General features: G+C 44.5%; 1 protein-coding gene across 1 annotated transcript in view; it reads left to right on the forward strand.

Annotated features, from left to right (window-relative positions):
- The window catches only part of Hpr1 (THO complex 1-like protein Hpr1), a 28,337-nt gene extending 6,941 nt beyond the window's left edge, over positions 1-21,396 (forward strand). The window contains exons 9-19 of the mRNA XM_084579192.1: positions 225-333; positions 1,393-1,530; positions 2,738-2,838; positions 3,433-3,499; positions 4,717-4,767; positions 5,619-5,716; positions 7,994-8,059; positions 11,033-11,182; positions 11,984-12,143; positions 13,734-13,851; positions 21,053-21,396. Coding sequence (XP_084435318.1) covers positions 225-333; positions 1,393-1,530; positions 2,738-2,838; positions 3,433-3,499; positions 4,717-4,767; positions 5,619-5,716; positions 7,994-8,059; positions 11,033-11,182; positions 11,984-12,143; positions 13,734-13,851; positions 21,053-21,375 — 1,381 coding nt within the window. The 3' untranslated portion in view covers positions 21,376-21,396. The remainder of the gene's footprint in view (positions 1-224; positions 334-1,392; positions 1,531-2,737; positions 2,839-3,432; positions 3,500-4,716; positions 4,768-5,618; positions 5,717-7,993; positions 8,060-11,032; positions 11,183-11,983; positions 12,144-13,733; positions 13,852-21,052) is intronic.
- Positions 21,397-21,572: the final 176 nt, after the last annotated feature.

Here is a 21,572-nt window from a genome sequence, read left to right on the forward strand (position 1 = left end):
TCCAAAAAGTTTGGGGAGCCAGGTCACTCTGATCGCTGCTTTTGAGCCTTAGTGCCTGCATGCATTAGGCAGTATTTAGAGCTCATTTCTCTAAAGTGAAAGTTTAGGCCTGTCATGGTTGACCTTGATTAATTGTTTTACCTTGACATGTCATGTTTGACCTTGATTGATTGTTTGACCTTGACCTGTAATATTTGACCGTGCTGTTTGATGCTTAATTGCAGTGCCGTGCCCGTGGACTACAATCTGTACCGCAAGTTCTGGTCCCTACAGGACTACTTTCGCCAGCCCATACTCTGCTACAACAAGGTCCACTGGCGCCAGTTCACCTCGGCAAGTGCTGCCCTCTTGCACCAAGTGTGCAAATGCAGTGTGCATCAGTGATGTTCATGTATTCAGGTGACAGAGACGGCATTGGCAAGTTGGGGCTCACTCTTGAGGCAGGGATTGCTGTAGGGGGGTTCCTATTTCAATGATGAGTTTCTCAAAATTTTCTCGTTGAAGAAAGTTGGGCTCGCTTGGTTATTCCTTTGTTGTAAGGTTTCTTGCTTGATGGATATTTTGTGAGCAATTGTCAGAGGTGCGCTAACTGTCAGTATTTAAGTGGAGTTTAGTTACTTCACTTTCTTCAATCATCAGCCGGCTGACCAGCTGGCCAGCAGGACAGATTTTCATCGTACATGAGAGATTTGTAAACAAACTGCGTAGTTTCCTTTTTCAGGTGAACTTGGGCACACATTAATTGTATTTATTATATAGTCTTTGTACAGATCTCAGAGTGCCACAAAAATATTCATAATTTAAAACTAACAAAATCTATATGCAGACTGCTAAACAGTATGAAACCAAGGATGGGGCTAAAAAGAGCATAAAACAAGTTTAGTTGCAAGTCTTTATGCATCACATCTACTTCCGTCTGTTGTCCTGCACCTGGTTGGGCAGTATTGTTTTTTACAACATGCTTTTACACCTCACTAGCAACACCTCACTTGCCTTTCATCAACCACATATAAGTTAATTTTACAGGGTTTAACTTCCCATTAGATGAAACGCTATTTATATATTACTCAAAGGTTCGGAGACTTTACATGAGGGGTGGGCTGCAAAAGGCGATTAACACGAATATACAGATGATCTTCGATGGCAGTTTTGGAGTTGCTGTAGTCGATAATGGTTGCCACTTCAGATGGAAGACCATTCCAGTGTTGGGCTGTTTTTAAGAAAAAAAAAAATTAGGTTCCTTATAGAGGCTTTCACGCTAACTTAGCTTGATTATTATTTTTTTATTTTTTTTTTTTTTAATGTCATGTCAGCAATCAGCAACCTTCTTAGAAAAAAGAGATGGTTTGTGGCTCTACAGAGTGTGTTGTGATGGTGTGTCCTGGAATGCAGTACTCTGGCGATGTGCTGTCGGTGTTTGGCAGCTTCAAGCTAGACGACGTAAAGACAGCCAAGTGGGCACTGCCGGAGAGCTCGGATAGCTCGTCTGGCAAGTCCGTGTACTTTGCCAAGTACCTCACCAGCCAAAAGGTGTGTATGAGAGAATTTGTGATACGTCCTTCAGCCTGTGGCTTTTGCTGCCTTGATTGAGTAGCTAGACAGTTGGAGTTGCAATGTCAGTCAGTCAGTCATTTTTTTATTTGCAGGAAATCACTCTTTCCTGCGGGTGGCAGAGACAAAAGGCATGATTGCCTGATGAGGTCTCTGCCCCCGTAACAAACTAAGCAGTCTACAGCAGTACATGGGAAAGCTGGTACAATACATAAATATGAACATAGAAGCCAAGGGGAAAAAAAAAAACACTAATAATAATAAAGCAAAAAATGCACGCATACATTCATACAGCATGGCTCTATTCTTTCAACCACTATGGACTTGGGCGGCTTAATTTGATTTCATTATTTACATTGAACATTTGCTCATGCCACACAAACATAGAAAAAGTTCATATTGGCATAAAGAAAACATAGATTTATCAGCGTTACTGTACATTGTCAACAGAAAACAAAATTGCCCGGAGTTGCCCTTTGAACGCCTTTGTCGGCAAACAGAAATCCAAAATAGAAACATAGCGATTTAGCATGTCTATTACCTGATATTAAAAATCTTGCTTTCCATTGTATGCGTTCGGCATGTGCGGCATTGTATGCGTTCACGGCCACGTGTTGCACTTTCCAGGTCGTGCATTGTATCTAGGGCTTTTTGTTGTTGTGGCCTCTGAAAGTTGCCTGAGGGGCCTTACAGTTCCGCATACATTTTGAATCCTGTGGGAGCTGTCGTCTCGCCTCCATCCTTACCCTCCTCAATAAACCAAAACTTCGGGCGGCACAGTTGCAAGTTAGTGAAATTGATTGAAGAATAATGACTAATTGAGGGTGCATCATGTTGAACAACCAGCACGAGAAGCACAGACAGAGAAAGACACAGACGAAAAGGCCTGTCTCACACCTCATTTTTTAATCGAGAAGTAATACAACAACGCATCTGCTCACCTGTGGTTTGGCAGATGTTTGTTGCTTTCTTTCTGAAGGAAAAATAATTTTTGAGTCTATGCTTGTCCCGCGTGTCTTCTCTTCTACTGTGTCTCTGGTGCTGGTGATTCAGCACCGATATAAGTGCCACCTAAAAGAAGACAAAGAAAGCACTCGACTGTAGATAATGCCGCCAACATGCCAGACGCACACACATCTGCTGTCAGTTTTGTTTCTTTACGAAGGTTGTACCCCTTCCCGTGCAGCTGCTGGAGCTAGAACTGAGTGACAGCAACTTCCGCCGCTACGTGCTGGTGCAGTTCCTCATCCTCTTCCAGTACCTGCAGTCCACCGTGCGCTTTAAACTGTTGAGTGGCCTCTCATCTCTCTTGCTTTTTTGTGGGAGCACTTGCTGGGGATTGTCGTGCCGTCCCTGCCAAAGTTGCTGTTTCTGCAGTTTTAACAGATCACTTAAACTCTTGCGGGCCTTCATCAGACTGTAATTGGGGATAACATTTTGTGTCTGTGAAGGGGAATCTACAAGCCACATCGTCACACGTAGTAGTCCCTAGCTGAAATTGTCGCTTGTAGTCCGGGCGCTTTTCTCTAAAAATACCTGTGGGATGCCCAATTTTTCGTGTAGTTTGTGGGTGAATATGCATTTATAGAAAGTATAAGTATTTAAGCACTTATGGGTGTGCAGACACTGCCATGGGCCATTGTTCATTGTACCATGGTCTAAACAGCATTATAATATGCATCCTAGGCAGCGAGGTGGTGGTGTCAGGCAATGTAGTTCGTGGGGTACTGTCACGTTTTTTAGGTTTCATCTTCTTGTACGTGCTGTTCAGAGACTGATTAATGTCTCCTGCTGTCATTTTGTACGTTTGTTGTACCTTACTATAGTGGCTGTGGTTGTCATGCAGATTTGAATATCTGTGCCTCCTCCTTGTCTTTTCAGGGAAACCCACATCCTGACGGAGGAGCAGTCTGCATGGCTGAAGAACACCCTCACACAGGTTTACAAGGTGGGCGCCTCTTCACCTGAACCTATCATAGCAAAGCACACCAGTGACAGCGACCCTCAACACATCGAGTGTGGCACATGGTACAGCCTTTGTCAAAAGTTTACAGCCCAGAGGGTTTGCTTTTAAGCCGTATAATAATCGTAGAAGTCCTAGCCATTGGAGAGGGTAGGAAGAAAAATCTTCTTGCCTTCAGCAAGTTTGGAAACATGGGAGTACATTACAAGCTCAGAAGTAGACCCTCTGGGCTTTATACTTTTGACAAAGGCTGTACATAAAATGTGACCACCATGTCATTAAGTGCTTGGAAAGGCTGTGCATTAATTAGTTTGTCATACCTTCTGTGTTATTCTTTGAGCAGTGGGTAAAGGTGTTGCATGTTTATAATGGAAGCAAAGGTATGAGTTATAAAGAACAAATTTTGAAAACAAAAAATGAAGTTTAAGCAAGGTGTCATTATGCAGTACTAAAGGAAAAATATACAGGCTATATTGGAAAGTCTTAGGCAAGAACAGTAAATGGAACGCAAACAAAAAAATTGCAATCACTGCGTTGTTCCATACATGGATCTATAAGTGTGTTATATGTTTCTAATTGGTGCTCCATCAGACAGACATTAAATGCATCATCTGGTTTGTACAGGCAGTGGTAATATCATTGTTAACTAAGGGCCAGTGTCAAGATAGTCTTGATGTGAGCTACAGCGTGAAACGTTGCAGCAAATAGCGCAGTAAAACTAGTAATTAATGTTTTTGAGTGACTTTCTCTCTTTATTTGCCTATTAGGCAACAGTCTGATGTTATTTTAGACATCTTGAATCATTCCATATTAAATGGAACTGGCAATTCATGATGCGGCCAGTCAGAACTAGCAAAGCCAATTTTCTCGGATATTTGGAAAGTGAACCATTTTTTTACGTGATTGGAACAGTCCTGTTGACAGTTGTCCTCCATGCAACATCACGCAGGGTTGCAGGCCTCCACAGGTTCATGCATTGCAGCTGCGAGTCATTCTAACGGTAGACTAACGGCAGCAGCATCCATCTCCTCAGCGTTGTAGTTCTAAGGGCCCCGAATAATTACAGGGAGGTGGATTGACACACGAGTAAAGACAGTGGCTTGGTGGGGCAGGGAGATGAGCTTTCATACATATTGTCGATTTCGAGAGCTTGCTGACTGATGGGTCTCCCCGTTTTCTTGTCTTGACCGCAATGTGAACAGCTGCTGGAGGAGACACCACCAGACGGAGTTGGGTTTGCAGCCCGCATCAAGGTAAGGCTCATGCCTCCCCTACTGTTCACTCCAGCTGTTTGTGGAGCATTGTTTTGTTTCCAAGGTAATGCAAAAGCAGGTGTGCGCGTGGCTGTGTGAGGTGAGAGTGCCACTGCTGTGAGGTCTCTTGGCTTCTGTTGAGTAAAAAAGCCGCACAAAGGTGAAGAATGTAAAAGGGAGGCAGACACGATCGGACTAGCAGCGTTTTACATTCTTGGAAGCAGCGTTTATTAATGCTAGCATTCTTGAAAGAAGCGTGATGGACAAGGGGGTAAATGCATAGAGCCCATGGGGCCCACATATTTTTGTCGTGTTAATATGACAGTTATAAAAACAAACCTCTACAGTCCCAACCAGATGTTTCATTTTCTGCATTTCAAGGGCTCAAGCCTCAAGGAGCCTTTTACATCGGGCTGCATGGCAGGGATTGCAGCCTGTACCTTTTGGGGAAAAATTTGCTTTTTTTTAGATGGCAGGCGATAGATTCACTATTCTTTTAGCTCCCCAAAGAAGGCGGCCTCCTTGTGGCTGCCTTCTTTTATGGTGGTTTGTGTTTCTGACTGGTTTCCTCATCAGGCATGCACTAGACTGGCCCAAATTTCGGCTCTCACAGATTTTACTTGCTAAAGTGGTCCTATGTGCAACGGTGACTACTATGTTGGTCTGTACTTTGTTGCACAATGCAAATGACAGAAGAACAGAAACCTTTTGTGTTCTGCCTACTTTATATGTTCTGCACAGTGAGGCACAGCACACATCTTTCCAGATGCGAAAGCTGTAGTGGCATTTTTTGACAGTGGCTGTTGGTCACTGGAATTAACATTGTGAATGCATACAACATTCTGATGCAGCACATCCTCCAGCGAGAAGAGTCTTGGAATGCTTGGAAGAATGAAGGGTGCCCCGACTTCAAAGAAGCCCGGCCTGTGGAGCCACCGCGGGAAACAAGGTGGGCACTGTTTCATTGCTGTTCTTTCTGCCTCAGCATAAATGCAGCAATTAAATGCACAGTTACATTGGTTCCTTGGACATATTACTGCGGGTTATTTTGAACAGGTATAACTATGTTGTATTCTGCTTCTGCAAAATGTATCGTCAGGAGTAAAATGCCCTATTACGATTTCAGCCGTTGAGAGTTGCCAAGCTGATTAACCGCAGTTGCCATGTGCTGATCGGTCTCGTTACATCACTTGTGAAGTCAGGAATTATTCACTGCAGCCTAGCCTGTAGCTTTAATGTGGGTGTGGGGGGGTAAATGCAGCAGACATTGCACACTCGTACTTGGGGCTAGTAAATATTCCAACTCAACTAGCATTGGCATTTTGCACTACCCCAGCTGTCACTATAATTCTCATTACCACAATGGCAAATGTTCATACAGTATTCGAATGTTTACTCTCATTAATTCAATACTCAGTTTTGCGCCATCATCGTCACTCTCGGCATCCATGGGCAAGTAGTTTTCGGAAGGTAGCAAATTGGAAAGAGCGAAATCCCCTCCAAAAAGTGGCTGTTATGGAATGGGGAGGTTATGGTGAGTGAGGATGGTTGTTACAAGAAGAACAATTCAGAGTGTGGCTATCATGGAAGGAAGTTGTGGCGAGAATGGAGGAAGGTGTAGAATGTACTAACCAGCGCATCTAAACTGACATGCATCCTTTCGCTGCTCGAAGTGTTCTTTCAAGATACGTTAGTAGTTTCAGAGTAGTATTATAACTGCAGTCCCAAGCCCGTCCAGATTCATATCTACCATTCTGACTTTTTGACACCGAGAACAGCAACAACAAAAAAGAACGTTCCATTGAATGATTCTTTGCTGTCACACTACGTTTGCATTGAACACTTATAACAGTTTTTTATTTCCTCTCTTTTTTTCTTTTTTATTAACATGCTGCAGTCCGGTTTAAGTGGCAGAGCTGTTGGTTGAAGAACTCGGCAGAGCTGGTGCACTTTATTACCATCCAAGGAATATGTTGCGGGCTGACGCTGAGCAGGAATATCCATTTGCTGTCAGAAATACTGCACCAGCTTGATTTTCTTATCATGCTCTGTGAGGGAGGGAAGATGCAGTGTTGCAACTCTGTATCTTTAAACAATTGCTCCTGAAGTGTTCATGTCTACAGACGGGTATGATCCATTTCATATTCTGACCTTGAGTGCACACTTATGTAGTTTCATTGGGCATTGTCTTTTAGCCATGATATGTCGGGTGGCTTCATCAAAAAGTGAGGTCTTCGTAGAACTTACGCATGTCTGTAAGGATCTTAGAGAGCCATGCTTTAGATCTGCTACTGCATGCTTTATGAGCCACTGGTAGTCTAATGAAGGGCGAAATAGGTTCACTGCAAATCATTCATAATATGTTTACTTGAAATGGTATATACCAAAATTTGTCGTGAGAGCAGGCACACAAAATGTCTGGTCAACTATTTTCTTTATTTCTTAATTTTATAAATGGTGCACAAGTCTTTACTGTACATGAATTGCCACGAGGAATTTGCCTACACTCAGTAAATAAATTAGAACGGAATTTTTTTTCTCATGTGTCGTTTAAGTTTTAGTTTGTGGTCAAATGGTGGCTGTGACGTATTTGAGTTCAGTTCACATGAGGGAAACAAAAACTGCCGTATAAATCACTTTCTCATCTTTCCATTATGCCAGCCTGTCTCAAAGGCCAGACTGGCAACAAGTAGCTATTTACTGCAGCTTTATATTTTTACCTGATGTGACCTCAACTCAAGTTAATCTTAGGTAAACCTCAGTTGTTAGTCCAGCACTGTCCCGTGTATTTTCTCTCTTGTATTTCTGTGTCTTTTGTTGGTTACACATGTTCGATTCGCACCAACTAACCCAAATGATCACCATGTTTATGACAACTCAGCTCAGTTGTTTTGTCGTAGCCAATGTTTATGTTTTGCAACTAAAGCCACGTGACAGTACAGATTTAAGTCTAAAAACTTGCGTATCTCTTTTGCGTCATGCCAAAAAATGAGTACTCGGCAGAAATTTCACTTCTTTGCTCTCTTGCTTAGTGTGTGTCCTATGCTTGACACTGTACCATGAAAGTAAGTGAGTGATGCTTGCTGAGCTGCCGTCCCTCTGGAAAGCTTGTAGTAGCTTTTAAAGACCACACAGTGAACGGTAGCAGGATTCGAAGCCTCTTTGGCTTGGAGATTTGCGATAACACGGCAGGTTTTGATGGGCACATCTCTTCTCCCATACGCAGGCCCAAGAGGAGACTAGGGGATGAGGTCAAGGCTGCAATGGCAAGCAAGAAGGTGGTCCTTGGCGAGTATGTGGTCTCCTTTTCACACATTGCATGAAACTGCTTTCAGTGCTTCATTTGTTTGTTTTTTGTTTATTTCTTCACATATTCTATCAATCCCTAGTTGAGGGTCTTTGTGCTAGGCTAAAGAAAAAAGTTTACAATCCCAGCCATGTTCCAGCTTCCCCAGTTGGAAGAGCAGCTGGTTAAGTTCCACTTGAAATTAGTGTTTCTATTTTCATGTGTGCCAGTTCCCACATTTGCGCCAGTTTCAACTTTGTTTTCATTATGCTATGCATGAAACAAGCTCACAGATGTGTCAGGATGTGTACATACAGCAATGCCTTCAGTGCAGTTTACAATTTATTAGGTACTGTACTTAAATGTGGTTCTTAATCACGTTGGTTTTTACGAAATATTTGAAATGACAACTTCAGTTGCGGTTTTTGTTTCCTTGTTCCTAATGGTTCTAGGTAACGCAAACATGGCTTCGCAGTAACCGAATTGGTCTTCTTGCACTTCAAGCATGCACATATGGCTGCAGCTTTCCGAACCTTTTGCAGTTTGCAGTGCCCTCAGTTATAGCAGCTCTCTTGGCATAATTTTCCTACGTCGTAAAATCTTGACACGAGGTTATTACAGCTTTTTTTTTTTTTTTTTTTTTTTTTTTTTGTTAAAAGGTGCCCCTTCTATGGTATCATATTTCAAGTGTTGTCTGTGAGCAAATGGTATATAAGCCAGCTCAATATACTCTGCTTGTCTGCATGCCATACTTAGTGTGATACTTAGGACATTTTGTGGCTTTTCTTTTGTGTTGTTTTATTTATAACCAGAATTTTGTCTAATGAGAGTTCCAGATTGGTGTTCTGTGCAGTGCCTTGGTTCAGCCATTGTTCCTGCTCTTTCCGGCAGTTTAAGATTTGGCAGAGCAGTTCTTGAGTGATATTGAGTAGGGGCCAAGTTTTGGAACAATCTAAAATGTTATTGAGTAGGAGCCAAATTTTGGATCAGTCTAATAACAGAGGCAGCCTCAAACAATCTGTTCATCTTGCACCTGTGTGCACCTGTCGATCTACAAGGATTTGGATTGAGGTTGATTTTGTGATAAGATTTTTTCCGTCATTTCGCCCAAGGTTTTGATTGGTACCACAAGATACGTGGAAGCAAGTCGTAATAAAAAATGGGCAAAGTCTTATTTCATGGATTTAAAAGAATTAAGTGGGCGTATTGTTTAAAGCTTGATAAATTATTCCGTGCTCACCTGTATTGATGCTCAGTTACTGAGCTGAGTGACCAAAGTTCAGTCCTGGCCACGGCAGTCACATTTTCATGGAGGCAAGATGCAATGTGCCTTTGTACTGTGTGATGTCAGCATACGCTAAGGAACCTTAGAGGCCTGAAATTATCTGCAGTCCTCCATTGCAGCGTTCCCGCTGCAGCTTTTCTAAGGTTTGATTTGTGTGCTCAAGTACAAAGATGGTTTATAATTAAGTCGGGTATGCTTGATTCAAGGCTCGTGATGTCTTTAACATTGTGATGGTGCCCAGAAAACCATGTGTGATAGAGAGTGTAAAAACGTGCAGTACAGTCGAACCTCAATATAACGAAGTTGGTAAAATCTGTCATATACTTCGTTAAATTGAAATTTCGCAGCATCTAAATTCGTCATCTTGCATGCAGAGAACCCTCCAGAACATTTCACAGACCATTCAGAGGGAGAGCCTTGAATTGTGATGGAATTGGGCATTATGTGCGTGATGGGGAAGATGCGGACATATATTTTTTGTTATCACCATTATTGCCGCCAAAACTGGACTTTGAGTTTACGACCACGTCACTGATTCGATGCTGTGTTCGACCGCCACCACTGTAGCCAGGGAAAGGAAGGCCGGCAGCGGCGGGCCACACCGGCTTTTTCGCTTTGCTTTCTCCAAGTCAGCAACAGCAAGAACGGTGCCCTCCATCACACCTGATGAACTGGAACCCATTTCAGGGTGACCTTCGCTTTGCGCCGGAAGTATGGGCATGCACGCCTTTGTTTGCATGCACGCACAGCGTCCGAGTTGAAAGTGAGGTTGTCAGGTGGAGAGTTGTGTCTACCCTTCCAGATTCTTTTTAACGAGCTTTATGGGTAAATGCAGTAATCGCAGCATAGGTCCCTGTAAGTACAGGCGCCGCACCACATCTTGGCGCCCATTTCAGGCAGGATTGCAACTGATTACAACATTTTGCCAGAGCAGCGTCCGGTCTTGCTGGCTGTGCATTGTGCAGATGCTCGTGCCGCCTATTGGTTTCCACCAATTGATGTTTGCTAACCTCACTCCTACTGCCCAAGATGGCGGAGCAGATGGCACACTTGGCCATCAGCCACATTTACATCGGCCGTGCGCCCTTCATCTGTCTTGCAGGCAGCGCACCTTCATGCACACTTTCCTGTGTGCGCTTCGGTACACGCTCCGCTCAACCTCTCGCACTCACAGCAAAATTTTTCCGCTGGTTTGTTTTGAGGCTGGAATGAAATTTCTCTACAATGGAAGCTTGATAAAATTTCCGACAAAGTTATGGCAGCATGGCCAAAGTTTCAGCTGATATTAGTGCAGGATGTCTGCTTAAAGGTAAATTTATGCGGAATCTAATCCTAATGGTAAAATGACCCCAAATTTCTATGGTTTTCACACTGCATTTGGTGGGTCATGGAGCAAATACGAATTTTCGCTTTTCAGGTTTACAGTACGTGCTTTAACATATGGTTTTGTCATCTTTCTATATCAATGTCAACTAATCTAATTATGATGTAATCATCTACTGCTTGGTAAACCTGCCTGGGTTTCACAGTTCTGCAATGAAGAGGCCATCTGGCAAGAAATCCTGGCAGTTCATTTATTTTCATCTGATATTTTGAGTGCCTAAGCACGATTGGGGTAATGAATGCATTGAAACATGCTCTCAAGTATGGATAATAATTTGCAAGCAAGGAAGCTTTGTGTGTGTTGCCTGCAGTTCTGAGATGAACAGACTCTGGAATCTCTGCCCGGACAACTGGGAAGCGTGCTCATCGCCCCGGCGAGACTTTGTGCCCAGCTTGGAGAAGTTTTTCGACATTGGTGTGGACCAAGCCGACCCAGCGGCTGCAGCCAAGAGCCGAGCCAAGTAAGTTCCTCTCTTTGGCCATCCTGCTTTCACTAATTGAACTCATTTTGGAACAGCTCTAGCTTGTTGGAAGGTATCCAGGAGGGTTATAGGGCACATAATTGAAAAAAAAAAAGTTGTCAGCACTGAGTGTTTGCAGAAATGTTTTCAGATCCATGAGCTTATATTTGGGTCCATGAGCTTCTTATCACTGAAGGTTAAAAAAAATTGAAGACATGTCTTCAGGTGTATCAGCTTTTGAACGTAAAACTTGTGCTCATCGCTAGGGTGTTGGGAGAATCGTATGCTGCCTCGCACAAAAGATGTTTATGTTGCAGTTATCAATCCCTGTGGGGCTGGTTAGCACTGACTTATTGGCGATACTGCTGCACCATTTACGCCGAACTGCACCAAGTTTCCAATTCTGCTAACTTTGGCTATAAAATGCAGTTTATGCTCCTTCCTTTTGTGCTGTGTCTGCGCCAAAGGGCCACTGGAAAACTTTGGTGAAAGCGAAACTGAAGCTGAACACAGCAGTGTGGACGAAAACCCTTCTTTAGCCAAGACAATATGTGGGTTTAGGATTTTCGCATGTATCTGTTGCCGTGGTGAATGCTTGAACTTGCTGGCTGTAAAAGGTGCAACATAGGCCCTTTTGTCAAATTTGGCTCTAATCAAGGCAACGAGACTTGCCAGCTAACCTTGATCATAGATCTTTTATAAGTTTTTTTAACTCGTGGTGCATGAAGCAGCACTTGAAGAACTGCCTCTTTAAATGAACCCAGGCTAACACTCGCCTTTTGACCGACTGGTCCATTTCAGGAGCATGTACCAGAGCAACTCTGGTTGGCGGTCGCTGCGCCTCCTGTCTCAGAAGTCGCCCCACTTCTTCACCAGCAGCAACCAGCCCATCAAGAGCCTGCCACTCTACCTCGAGTCCATGGTGATGCGCTTGGCCAAGGAACTTCCCCTCAGCACACAGGTCCGTTGTACATAGACATGCACATAAGTGTGCACATACACCACATGTGGAGGCAGCTTTTCCTGAAAACAAATGTTCCATGCTCATCACTAACCTGTATACACATTTCAAGATAAAAGTGGTCTCGTTTGAAGCATTGTGTGTTACCCAAACTTCTTAAGTTTGTAGTGAAAATCTATTTCTTGGCACTTTTTAGATGCATTGCCATTTGTTCAACAGCAAGAAACTCATGTGTTGCCGAAAAAAATCCAGTTTGAAGAAATATTTCCACCTCTCGGTTCTGTCTCCTTACCTGTACTCGTGAAAGAAACTCTGTGGCTGCCTTTTAGAAGTGCATAGTAGTGTAGCCTAGCTTCAAGAACCAGCTTGTTAAGAAATGTATTGACATCACACGGTCTTTTCGGCAAGTGACGGCACCTACACCCGACTTTCTTTTGTTGGTCTTTTCCTGCTTGTGAAGAAATGGTTTTCAGCGAAGGTGGCCACTTTGCCACTGTCATGTTGTAATGTCTGTACAAGCCAGTTTCACTTTACGCTCAGTGCTCCTTAGTTTCCAACTCTACATAACCACATCATTGCTGCTGTGCGAGTTGTGTGTGGCCTTCACAGTGGAACCCTGCCATTAGGTTTTTCTTGGGACCACAGGGAAGAAAAAAAAGGGGAACTTTAACACTGAGGAAGTGCAGTAGGTTATTACAGCAAGCAAGCAGTTTTACATCAAAGTCTGTGAACATTTTTTTTTACCCCGCCTGGATGGTGCAGTGGTTACGGCGCTCGACTACTGTGCCCAAGGATGCGGGATCGAATCCTGGCCTAGGCGGCCGCTTTTAGATAGAGGTGAAAAGCAAGACGCCCGTGTGCTGTGCGTTGTCAGTGCATGTTAAAGAACCCCAGGTGGTCGAAATTTCTGGAGTCCTCCACTACGGCGTCTCTCATAGCCTGAGTTGCTTTGGGACGTTAAGCCCTATAAACCATACAATCTTTTTTTTTAATGCAACATGGTTCTTTGGTAGTTATAATTCTCGTGCTATTGTTCTGCATCCGCAGAACGCCTGAAATGCCCCATGATTGTTCTTCTTCCTGAGCAACTGTCGGTGGATGAGAGGTAGCATCGAGGAGGAGTGCGTGAGGTACAGGCTTACTTGTGGCACGCATACACTTCTGCAATGCTCTCGCAACAGCTTGAATCTTTCACAATGCTTGTCGACTGTAATCTAGGAATTGCGTCTTTCAAGCTTCGTACAATAAAAACAGGGGCTTCAGAGCCAGCCTATGCAACCACATCTCTTACAGGGCTACCCATGCGTCATCTACTGCAACGTAGAGATGTGTATCTAAATGGCCTCGGAGAGCATTTCTTTTTTCAGTGAAACCTTCTAAACTTCCTCCCATGCACTGCGTCACCACGCTGCGATTGGGCTGTCCATTGAGAAGAGAAGCGATGCCTTCACCTTTCTTTTCCTCGTAGTCAGTTGTGGTTGTTATCACATTTAATTATTTTCAGAGATGTGTACATTTTCTATGCGGGTTGTATATGGGGGCCACGCAAGTGATGCATTGGGTGCTTTTACTAGCCTGTACCCATTTCAGAACACTGCAGCATCTTCTCACCAGTCCGACGAGAAAACAGATATGGCCGACTATGGGGACAGTGAAGATGAGCTGCTTAAAAACCATGAGGAGACCAAGGAAGCAGCTGGTGAGGCAGGTGAGCCACTTCCAAATGGTCTAGTTTTGATGCTTTTCATAAATACTTGTTGCACCACAGCCTCGTAGTGCCCTTAGGCACTACGGGGCACTATGAGGAGAGCCCACACTGTTTTACGACTGTGGTGGTCATATGCCACTTAACTTGCAAACATTTCAAGGCCATTGTTCTTGCTGCATGTTGCTTAAGGGGCTACTTGTCTTGCCGGCCGAATTTCTCTTCTTGTAATCAATGTCTTTCCTATTCCTCTGCGCTCTGCGTGACAACCTTCAAAGAGGCTCCAGTTTAGCCGTCTATTCTATGGAACTATTTTTTCTTTTCTACATTCTTTGTGGACTTGCTAGGCCAAGGCCAGCGAAATGAGAGACTGCCGACCCTGCAGGCTTAGAACTCCATCTAAAGGCCTTTTTATTTACTTTGTTTGTTTGTGTGCGCGTGTGTGTGTGTGTGCGCGTGCCTTTCCGCAAACCCATTTTCTGTTCTTTTCCAGTGCCTGCTTGATGATTACTCGCCAGCTGCTTTTGTTGTAGTGCCCTATTTACATGAATACAGTTGTGCCTCGTTAATAGACCCCCGCTTATATGGACAACTCAAATCTTGGACAGTTTTTTCGGAGGCCAATCTTTTTAACTGTGTTTAAGGTGATGTGGGGCTGAACAGTCAACTTTGGAACTATTGCACCAATTTCGATAAAATTTTCAGGGGTGGCTTAGCTCTTAATAGAATGTATTCTAAGTTTCATTCCCATAGCTTAAATAGAAAAAATATAGCTATCATAATGCGTAATTAAGTGTGTCCACTTAGGAAAACTGCCATTTCAAAACCAGTGAAGACATACTCACTGCTTGTGCTTAGGTAACTTCTGGGTAGATCATTTTGCAAGATAGGCCAATTGCGGGTTCTTTGTCATAAATATGTAAAGATCTGAGCACTTTAAAAACGAACTTCGTTTTTACTCTTGTCGTTATGTCACATATTTTATACTTTCGTTTTTATCTTAGAGAATAATTAGGAATCCAAAAAGTACCTTATCTTCTTCCCAACAAAATTTTAGTCCAGAAACCACCTTGAAAGGAGCCTGTGGCAATAGTATTTGGAAATGGTAGTTTTCCTAATAGTTGTGCTCTTGCAAATGTGTGAACTGAGAAAAATGAGTTCAAAGATTTCACAAGATTTTATTCAAATTTAAGGCCTAAATTAATAAATCACAGTGGCCTGGTGCATACTTTTGGCTGTCCTTTTCAACATGACACTGCTCTGTGGTGATTGCTCAGCTTTCCAGTGCCCTTGTCTGTGCTGTGAAATGCTTTCCGTGGTTGCTTGCTGGGCGCGCCTCTTCATCTAGGCTCTATATTCTAAATCTAGCTTGTTGAGCACTTTGGTTAGCCAGGCTCCCATTGGTGCAAAAACAGCATCGGAAGGTTATGTGCTGCGTTTTAGTCAGTCTAAGCTTCCATTTCGGTTTAACTATCCAATCTGCCGTTACCATGGCCGAAAATTTGCCTTTCCTTTCTGTTTTTCTTTTTAGTTGCCTGCTGTACTCTTGATAGCAGGTCTTTTTTCGCTAGAGCACACGAAAAACAAGCATTCTAACTTGTGGCTGCACTTTGTGTTCAATTTCTTGCCCGCTATGCACCTGTGTCTTGAAATCAGCATTCATAGGCGCTTTCGTTGATGAGTGCACTTCATTTCACAAAAGAAATAATTTAAATATGGCTTTGGGTGTATGACAACTTAACTTGGTGAGAAGTTTCTTTAATACATGCACAATCCAAAACAAAAATTTAGAAATGCATTCTTTTTTTTTTTTTTTTTTGATAAAAATTGTGATTTATCCCTACATCCCTCCTTAAGCTTCGTTAATATCGAAATTCGCTGTTCGGACAATGTACATAAATCCAGTTGAAGGTTATGTATATTGGTTATTTTAATGTGGGCAGTTATGACAACAAACCTCTACAGTCCCAACCAGATGTTTCGTTTTCTGCATTGTCAGAGGGAAAACTTAGAACAAGGCAGTTCAATATTGGAAATTGCTGTGTTTATCCTTTTCTTTTGTGGTTTCATGCTTTACATTGCAAAGTTGTCCAGTCAGGGCACATGACCATTTCCTGTATTGCCTGAATGGCTGTGAAGAAAACTCTCTGCAGCTTGTTTCATGTAGAAAACAGTTTACAGTCGACCGAGTGCTGCTACGCAGCGGCAGTTTATTGCATGTGAACAGTTTTAATGGAAATTGCCATTCATCCTTGAGTTGCGTTAAGCGTATCATAGACCACTAGATGCGTAAAGTTGCACACTGTATTAATTTAAATATAATGGTAGCTGGGACATTGGACTTGTACCCACCAAAATTTCGCACAGATTCGACTTCACTGGTGATCACTATTCATAGATGCAGTTTTTAATTTTAAGTGCTTAAACTTCCTTTTATGATTCATTATTTAGATGACTCACTTTAAGGACAGTCTTGCTGGGGAACAAATATGTCCATATCAACGAGGCACGATATAACACGAGGGGGAAGTTTGAGACCTTGCATGAAAAGAGGAAAAATAAATGGTGATGTAAAGGGCTCACAAATTCTCCAAGGAGCCGGGAAAAAATGACCCTCCCGCACACACACACAAAAAGAAAAATAGAGAAGAAAAAAAAAGATACGCGGGGCTTGATCGTAGTATATTTATTTGCTGAAAGGCAGGGCAATGGTCTGCTGCTTTTATGGCGAGAAAAGCGAGACAATGGCTATTTTAGCATTTCCATGCAACGTGGTAGTGGCGTTATCTTCTCGCCAGCGGCTTCGTCACGTCTGAGGATGCTTCACCGCACTACGCACGAACTGTGCTTGAAGAGCACGCAGGTTTGGCCCAGTATAAGAGCCCCACGGATGGAAGCAAGAGAAGCACACGCAGTGCCGTCGGTCAGCGTCCGAAACTGCATGCAACTGTACTCGGGCGGTGGACAGCCGCGGTCTGGCACAAAGTACATTAAAAGCGAAGCGGAGAGCTATTTTAGCGATTCTTTTCAGTGCCGACAGTTTGAATTATCCGGACTTCTGAATGAAGGGGGTCGAATTAATGGGCATGTACTGTAGTTGCAGGTCTTGGAGGTAACACAGAACAGGGAATAAGAAAGGCAGCTGCCACCACAGCCACCACACTAGTCGGGTCTTATGTAAAGCCCCTCTATCCCTCCCAAATTATATTCACATATCGGACCTTGCCGACACCTCACTTACCTCTTCCACTTTCTCCTCGCTCTCGTGTCACCCCAGCGTCCTCCCCTCCCCCATCCGCTGACTCCGATCATGTGGAAGCGCACATTTTTGTTTGGTCTCTTTTTTTTTTCTTTTTCAAAATAGTGGGAGTATTTCTCGCGTTCTTCTCGTTGGCTCTTTTCTTTCCAGGTACGTTGGCCGCAGTTTTCGTAGCTTCGTGATTTGAATGCTCATGGACATACGCAACAGAAACAACTAGGACTTTGTTGCGATACTGTGCTTCTGCGCCTTCAGTTGTCGTGATCGCGAACGCAAGGTGGATTTTTTTTTCTATTTTTGCGAGTGCAGGGCAGCACGGAAGAACATTAGGCTGCAGAGGCTTTGCTGAGCTAACATCAAGGCAGTTGCAATGGCATGGCTTTGCGGTTCATATCCGTACTACACTTTCCGTTACCTGTTGTGTTGAACATGGTGTATACGTCTGATAGTGACTCTTTTGCAGTAGTTGCTCATGCCAGCGCAGCATGTGGGCCTTTAGCGCAGTTTAGTTTAGTTAGGCCTTTCTTTATCAAAGCCCAGGGTTGCTGTCAGAATGGCCGCGCTGATGAGTGAATTGTGAAATTAAAGTGATCTTTTCTCAGGCAATGTTTCAACATCTACCAAATTTTAGCGCATCGTGGCCGTAGTTATTTAAAAGCTTCCCGATTTCAGCTGTCCACAGGTTGTACACACTTTTGAAAGTTTGCGCGAGAGATAAGCAGTGAAATGGCACAAAGGACAACTCGCCGCTTGCAAGAGCAATCTCTTCTACTACAGCAAAAGCTCATCGGGTAGCGCCTCAGTAGTTTGAATGCTTCGGTTAATTCGAATTGCACTTATTGGTCTAACCAAGCTGATCAGAAGTCTGTAAAAAAGCCCATTAATATTTCAATCGTGGATGGGCTCCAGCATGGATTATCCTAATCGCATGGCGCCACCCCTGAACATCCAGCACATGGCCTAAGAAACATTTTCGCAATATCATGGGGCTGCGTCAACCCCAAAACGGGAAGGCAAGACCAGGTAGAATCATGGAGGAATGTGATATCGAATGGCTAAAATATAATCAACCCCATGGCCAGCGCTGCGGCCGGAGGGTAGCAGGCGCCTCCTCTCTGTTCTGCGTGACCTCCGAAATGAGTAATTTTACCCCCACTAAATTGGTACACGGATGACCGTAACTGCCAGAGCGGTCCTGGCAAATGCATATTTGTAAAGGTATGACGTCAGACGGATGCTGTGGGCTTCGCAAGGGGCATCCAGGGTATGATCGGCACGGTAGCCGACCGTCAAAATAGTTACTGCTATAAAAAGAAAAAAGAAAAAGACCGTCACTTTTCTCATGGCGAGCAAATAAACTGATTTCTGCCTCTGTAACAGGCACGTGAAGTGGGCCGGAATACTAATTTCACACAGTGAGGACATCAAACTCATGCACTTTCGTCACAATCCCTCCTGTGTCGAGGTCTGGCTTGCTTGCAACATGTGCACTCTTAATATACGTGTGTTTTACTTTTTAAAGCAAGGCTTGGCTCGTTTCTTTTTCTTTCTTTTTTTTCTAGTGCAATTTTTGCTATGCACTCTCATTGCCATTAACTAACCGAAGAAAGAAAGGTCACGCTTGACAAAGCACTGCTTAAGGCTCGAACAAATTTTTCTGCTTACATCCTCCCAGGGCGTTTCAGACGTCGTCTGCTCCGGCAGGTGTGCCACTGGCGGCATATCGAGGCGCGCCGAAAGTGGAGGAGTAGGGAAGCGATTGGCGCTATTTACTGTTGAGGGGCTTTATTTTGTGCAGTTTTACCGTTTCGCCCTATTTCTCTGCTCGGAGGTGCCGCAGCCTAGCTTGTAGCTAGCATTCGGTTTCAGAAGCACTACAAAAAAAAAAAAAAAAGGTGATCTTAGCCAATCCAAGATGGCGCCCACTGGAGTTTAGGAGCACAGTCTTGGAGTTCGCGCCATCCTGATTGCCCAGTATCGCTGTTACCTTTCATAGTGCTGCAAACAGCGTGTGAAGCGGAGTATCGGCTGCGCCCTATCGCGGGGCGTTTCTCTGGCCATGTGCCAGACCACTGATGCGCTGCGGCGCGTATTTGAAATTGTCCGCGGTTAAGCGAACTCACGTTCGAAAAATGGGCTTTGTTCGTTTTTTTTTTGTTTTTTTTTTTTTTTTTACGTAGACTTTTGTGATGTTTGGTCGCATCAAGTAGTACAGTTCGAATTACCCAAGAATTCGAATTATTAATAAAGTTGAAATTAACGAGCTTTGACTGTAACGCCAGCTCATCCATTTCGAGCCAACTACTGCACAGGGATCGAGAAAAAATGGAGACAGCTCTCGGAAATGCGGAAACAGCGGGTGCGTCGATGTCATTTAAGAGGCGGCACTCAAGAAACGCGCGCGACACGATAAAGCGCAACAAGACGCGCGCAGTGGCCTTCTGCGCGCTAAGTGAGTACCCTCACCGCTGCATCGTTTCGTGCTGCGCAGTCGTTTTCCCTGCATTTCAGCGCCTTCTCTTATCCTGCGGCTCGTTTCTGTTTTTATTTTTTCTACGTTCTTATTCACCAACCCTTCTGCGCATGCGCGCCGTCACCCTCAAGGTTGTCGTAAAGCTGGCTTCTCCTAGTTACACACCAGTTGAAGGTGAAGCTCGCTGTAGGTATCTTTATCGGTAGCCGAAGAAGAGGAAGAAACTTCGTCGTTTAAAAGTAGCTGGTTTGTCGCTGAAGAGTTGTGCCGTTAGTCCAGGGCTGCAGGGAACTGTGATGCTGCTCGGGAAAAACAAGTCTTAAGCTTTGCTCGTGTAAATACGGAGCTTCGTCTTGATGTGTTGCGGCATTTTTAGGGCGTGCAGCATTTAAAATAAGCGAGTGTAACAATCAGCGGTAACCGCATGAGGGGACAGTCCCTGGCGATGCATCGCGCGACGCGTCTAACAATCAGCGGTAACCGCATGAGGGGACAGTTCCTGGCGATATATCGCGCGACGCCGCCGCAAACACCTATCGTTGCCGCTGGTACACGCCACGGGACTCGGCGACAGAGAGGCGCGTTTTAAGCGTTGCTTTGTAACCGCCGCCTCGTCGTTCGGCCAAGGGGGTTACGATAAACCCTGTTTCTAACACTAAACAAAATGAAGTAAGAACACGGATGAATTTTTTTATATTGCATCGCGTTAAAAAAAAAAAAAAAAAAACAGAAAAAAAAAACTTCACAGCGCAGTGGTGCGCTGCTACACTGCGATGCAGACTTGCATTGCAAGCAGTGACTTTCTGTTGCTCCTTTCGAAAATTAACAATATCTAGCCACATTGGCCTTTTTTATTTCCTTCACTACCTTACCAAGCCTTTACTGGATTGTCTCGATACGCTCATATATACACAGATCAGATGAAGTGAGCGTCTGCAGGTTCTCCGCTCAAACCAGAAAATGGAAGCCGAGTACCCCAAAGCCTTCTGCGATTGGCTGCCTCGCGAGCTGCTCCCTGGCGAAACGAAATTCTGAAAACTCAGAATCTGAGCGACAAGCGACGAGTGGTAATGATTTGGCGGCCCTCAGCCCACCGCGCGGCATGTCGCCGCGAATTGTCGCCAGTTACCGCTGAAGAGCTCAGCTAATTGGCGTGTTGGAGGTCAGGGGGACATAAAAAAAAAGAAAAAAGAAAAAGAAACCTCGCAGGACAGCTGCTGTTGTGTCCCATAAAATTCGGCAGCACTTTGCAACGATGCATGTATTATTTATTATATTATTGTTTGTATTCTCTGGTAGTGTGCGCTTGAGGGTGACTGGGCTGTCTCTCGTAACGCCACTGCGCTTGGGACATCGTGGTGTTTTTGCAGTGACGTCACTACATTCTGACAAATCAGCTGAGCGCGATGTGATGCAATCATGGACCCTGAACCAGGAAACGTGCTCTAACAGCCGTCGCTTTCTAAACGCAGCTCCGTCGACAGAGTCGGCGGCGGCTGGCGGTGCGTCGGCCAAAGACACGCTGAAGAAGGAAGAGCTTCTGGCGTTGGCGTCAGCCGTCGGTGCGGACTGGCCCAAGCTGGCGCCCCTGTTGAGCTTCGGTGAAGATGAGATCCTGTACCTGGCTTCTGAGCACGGCGGCGATGCAGTAAAACAGGCTCACCAGGCGTTGCTGGTGTGGCTTGAGCAGGAGCCTGGGCAGGCGACGCGCGCCACGCTGTTCCAGCTGGCCTCCAGGATCGGGCTCAGGAACAGGCTGGCTCCACTGTTGCTCAACGCACAGGCTGTTCAATAAATGAAGAAACACAAGGCGTGACATTTGTAGTATTGTGTTAATGTCGGGACACTGGGCAGCGACGACGCAGAGCGGATATGCACCCCGCACGAAGTTTTAGGTACAAAGCCATAGCGCTTGCCGCGCCGCCAGTGCGCATGCGCAGATCGCCGACCGAGTGCTAGATGGCACCAGCTGTTCATCTGCAGACGTACATG

This window comes from Amblyomma maculatum, chromosome 9 (genome assembly GCF_055883805.1).
Source record: "Amblyomma maculatum isolate TAMU_Amacu chromosome 9, ASM5588380v1, whole genome shotgun sequence".
NCBI lineage: Eukaryota > Metazoa > Arthropoda > Arachnida > Ixodida > Ixodidae > Amblyomma > Amblyomma maculatum.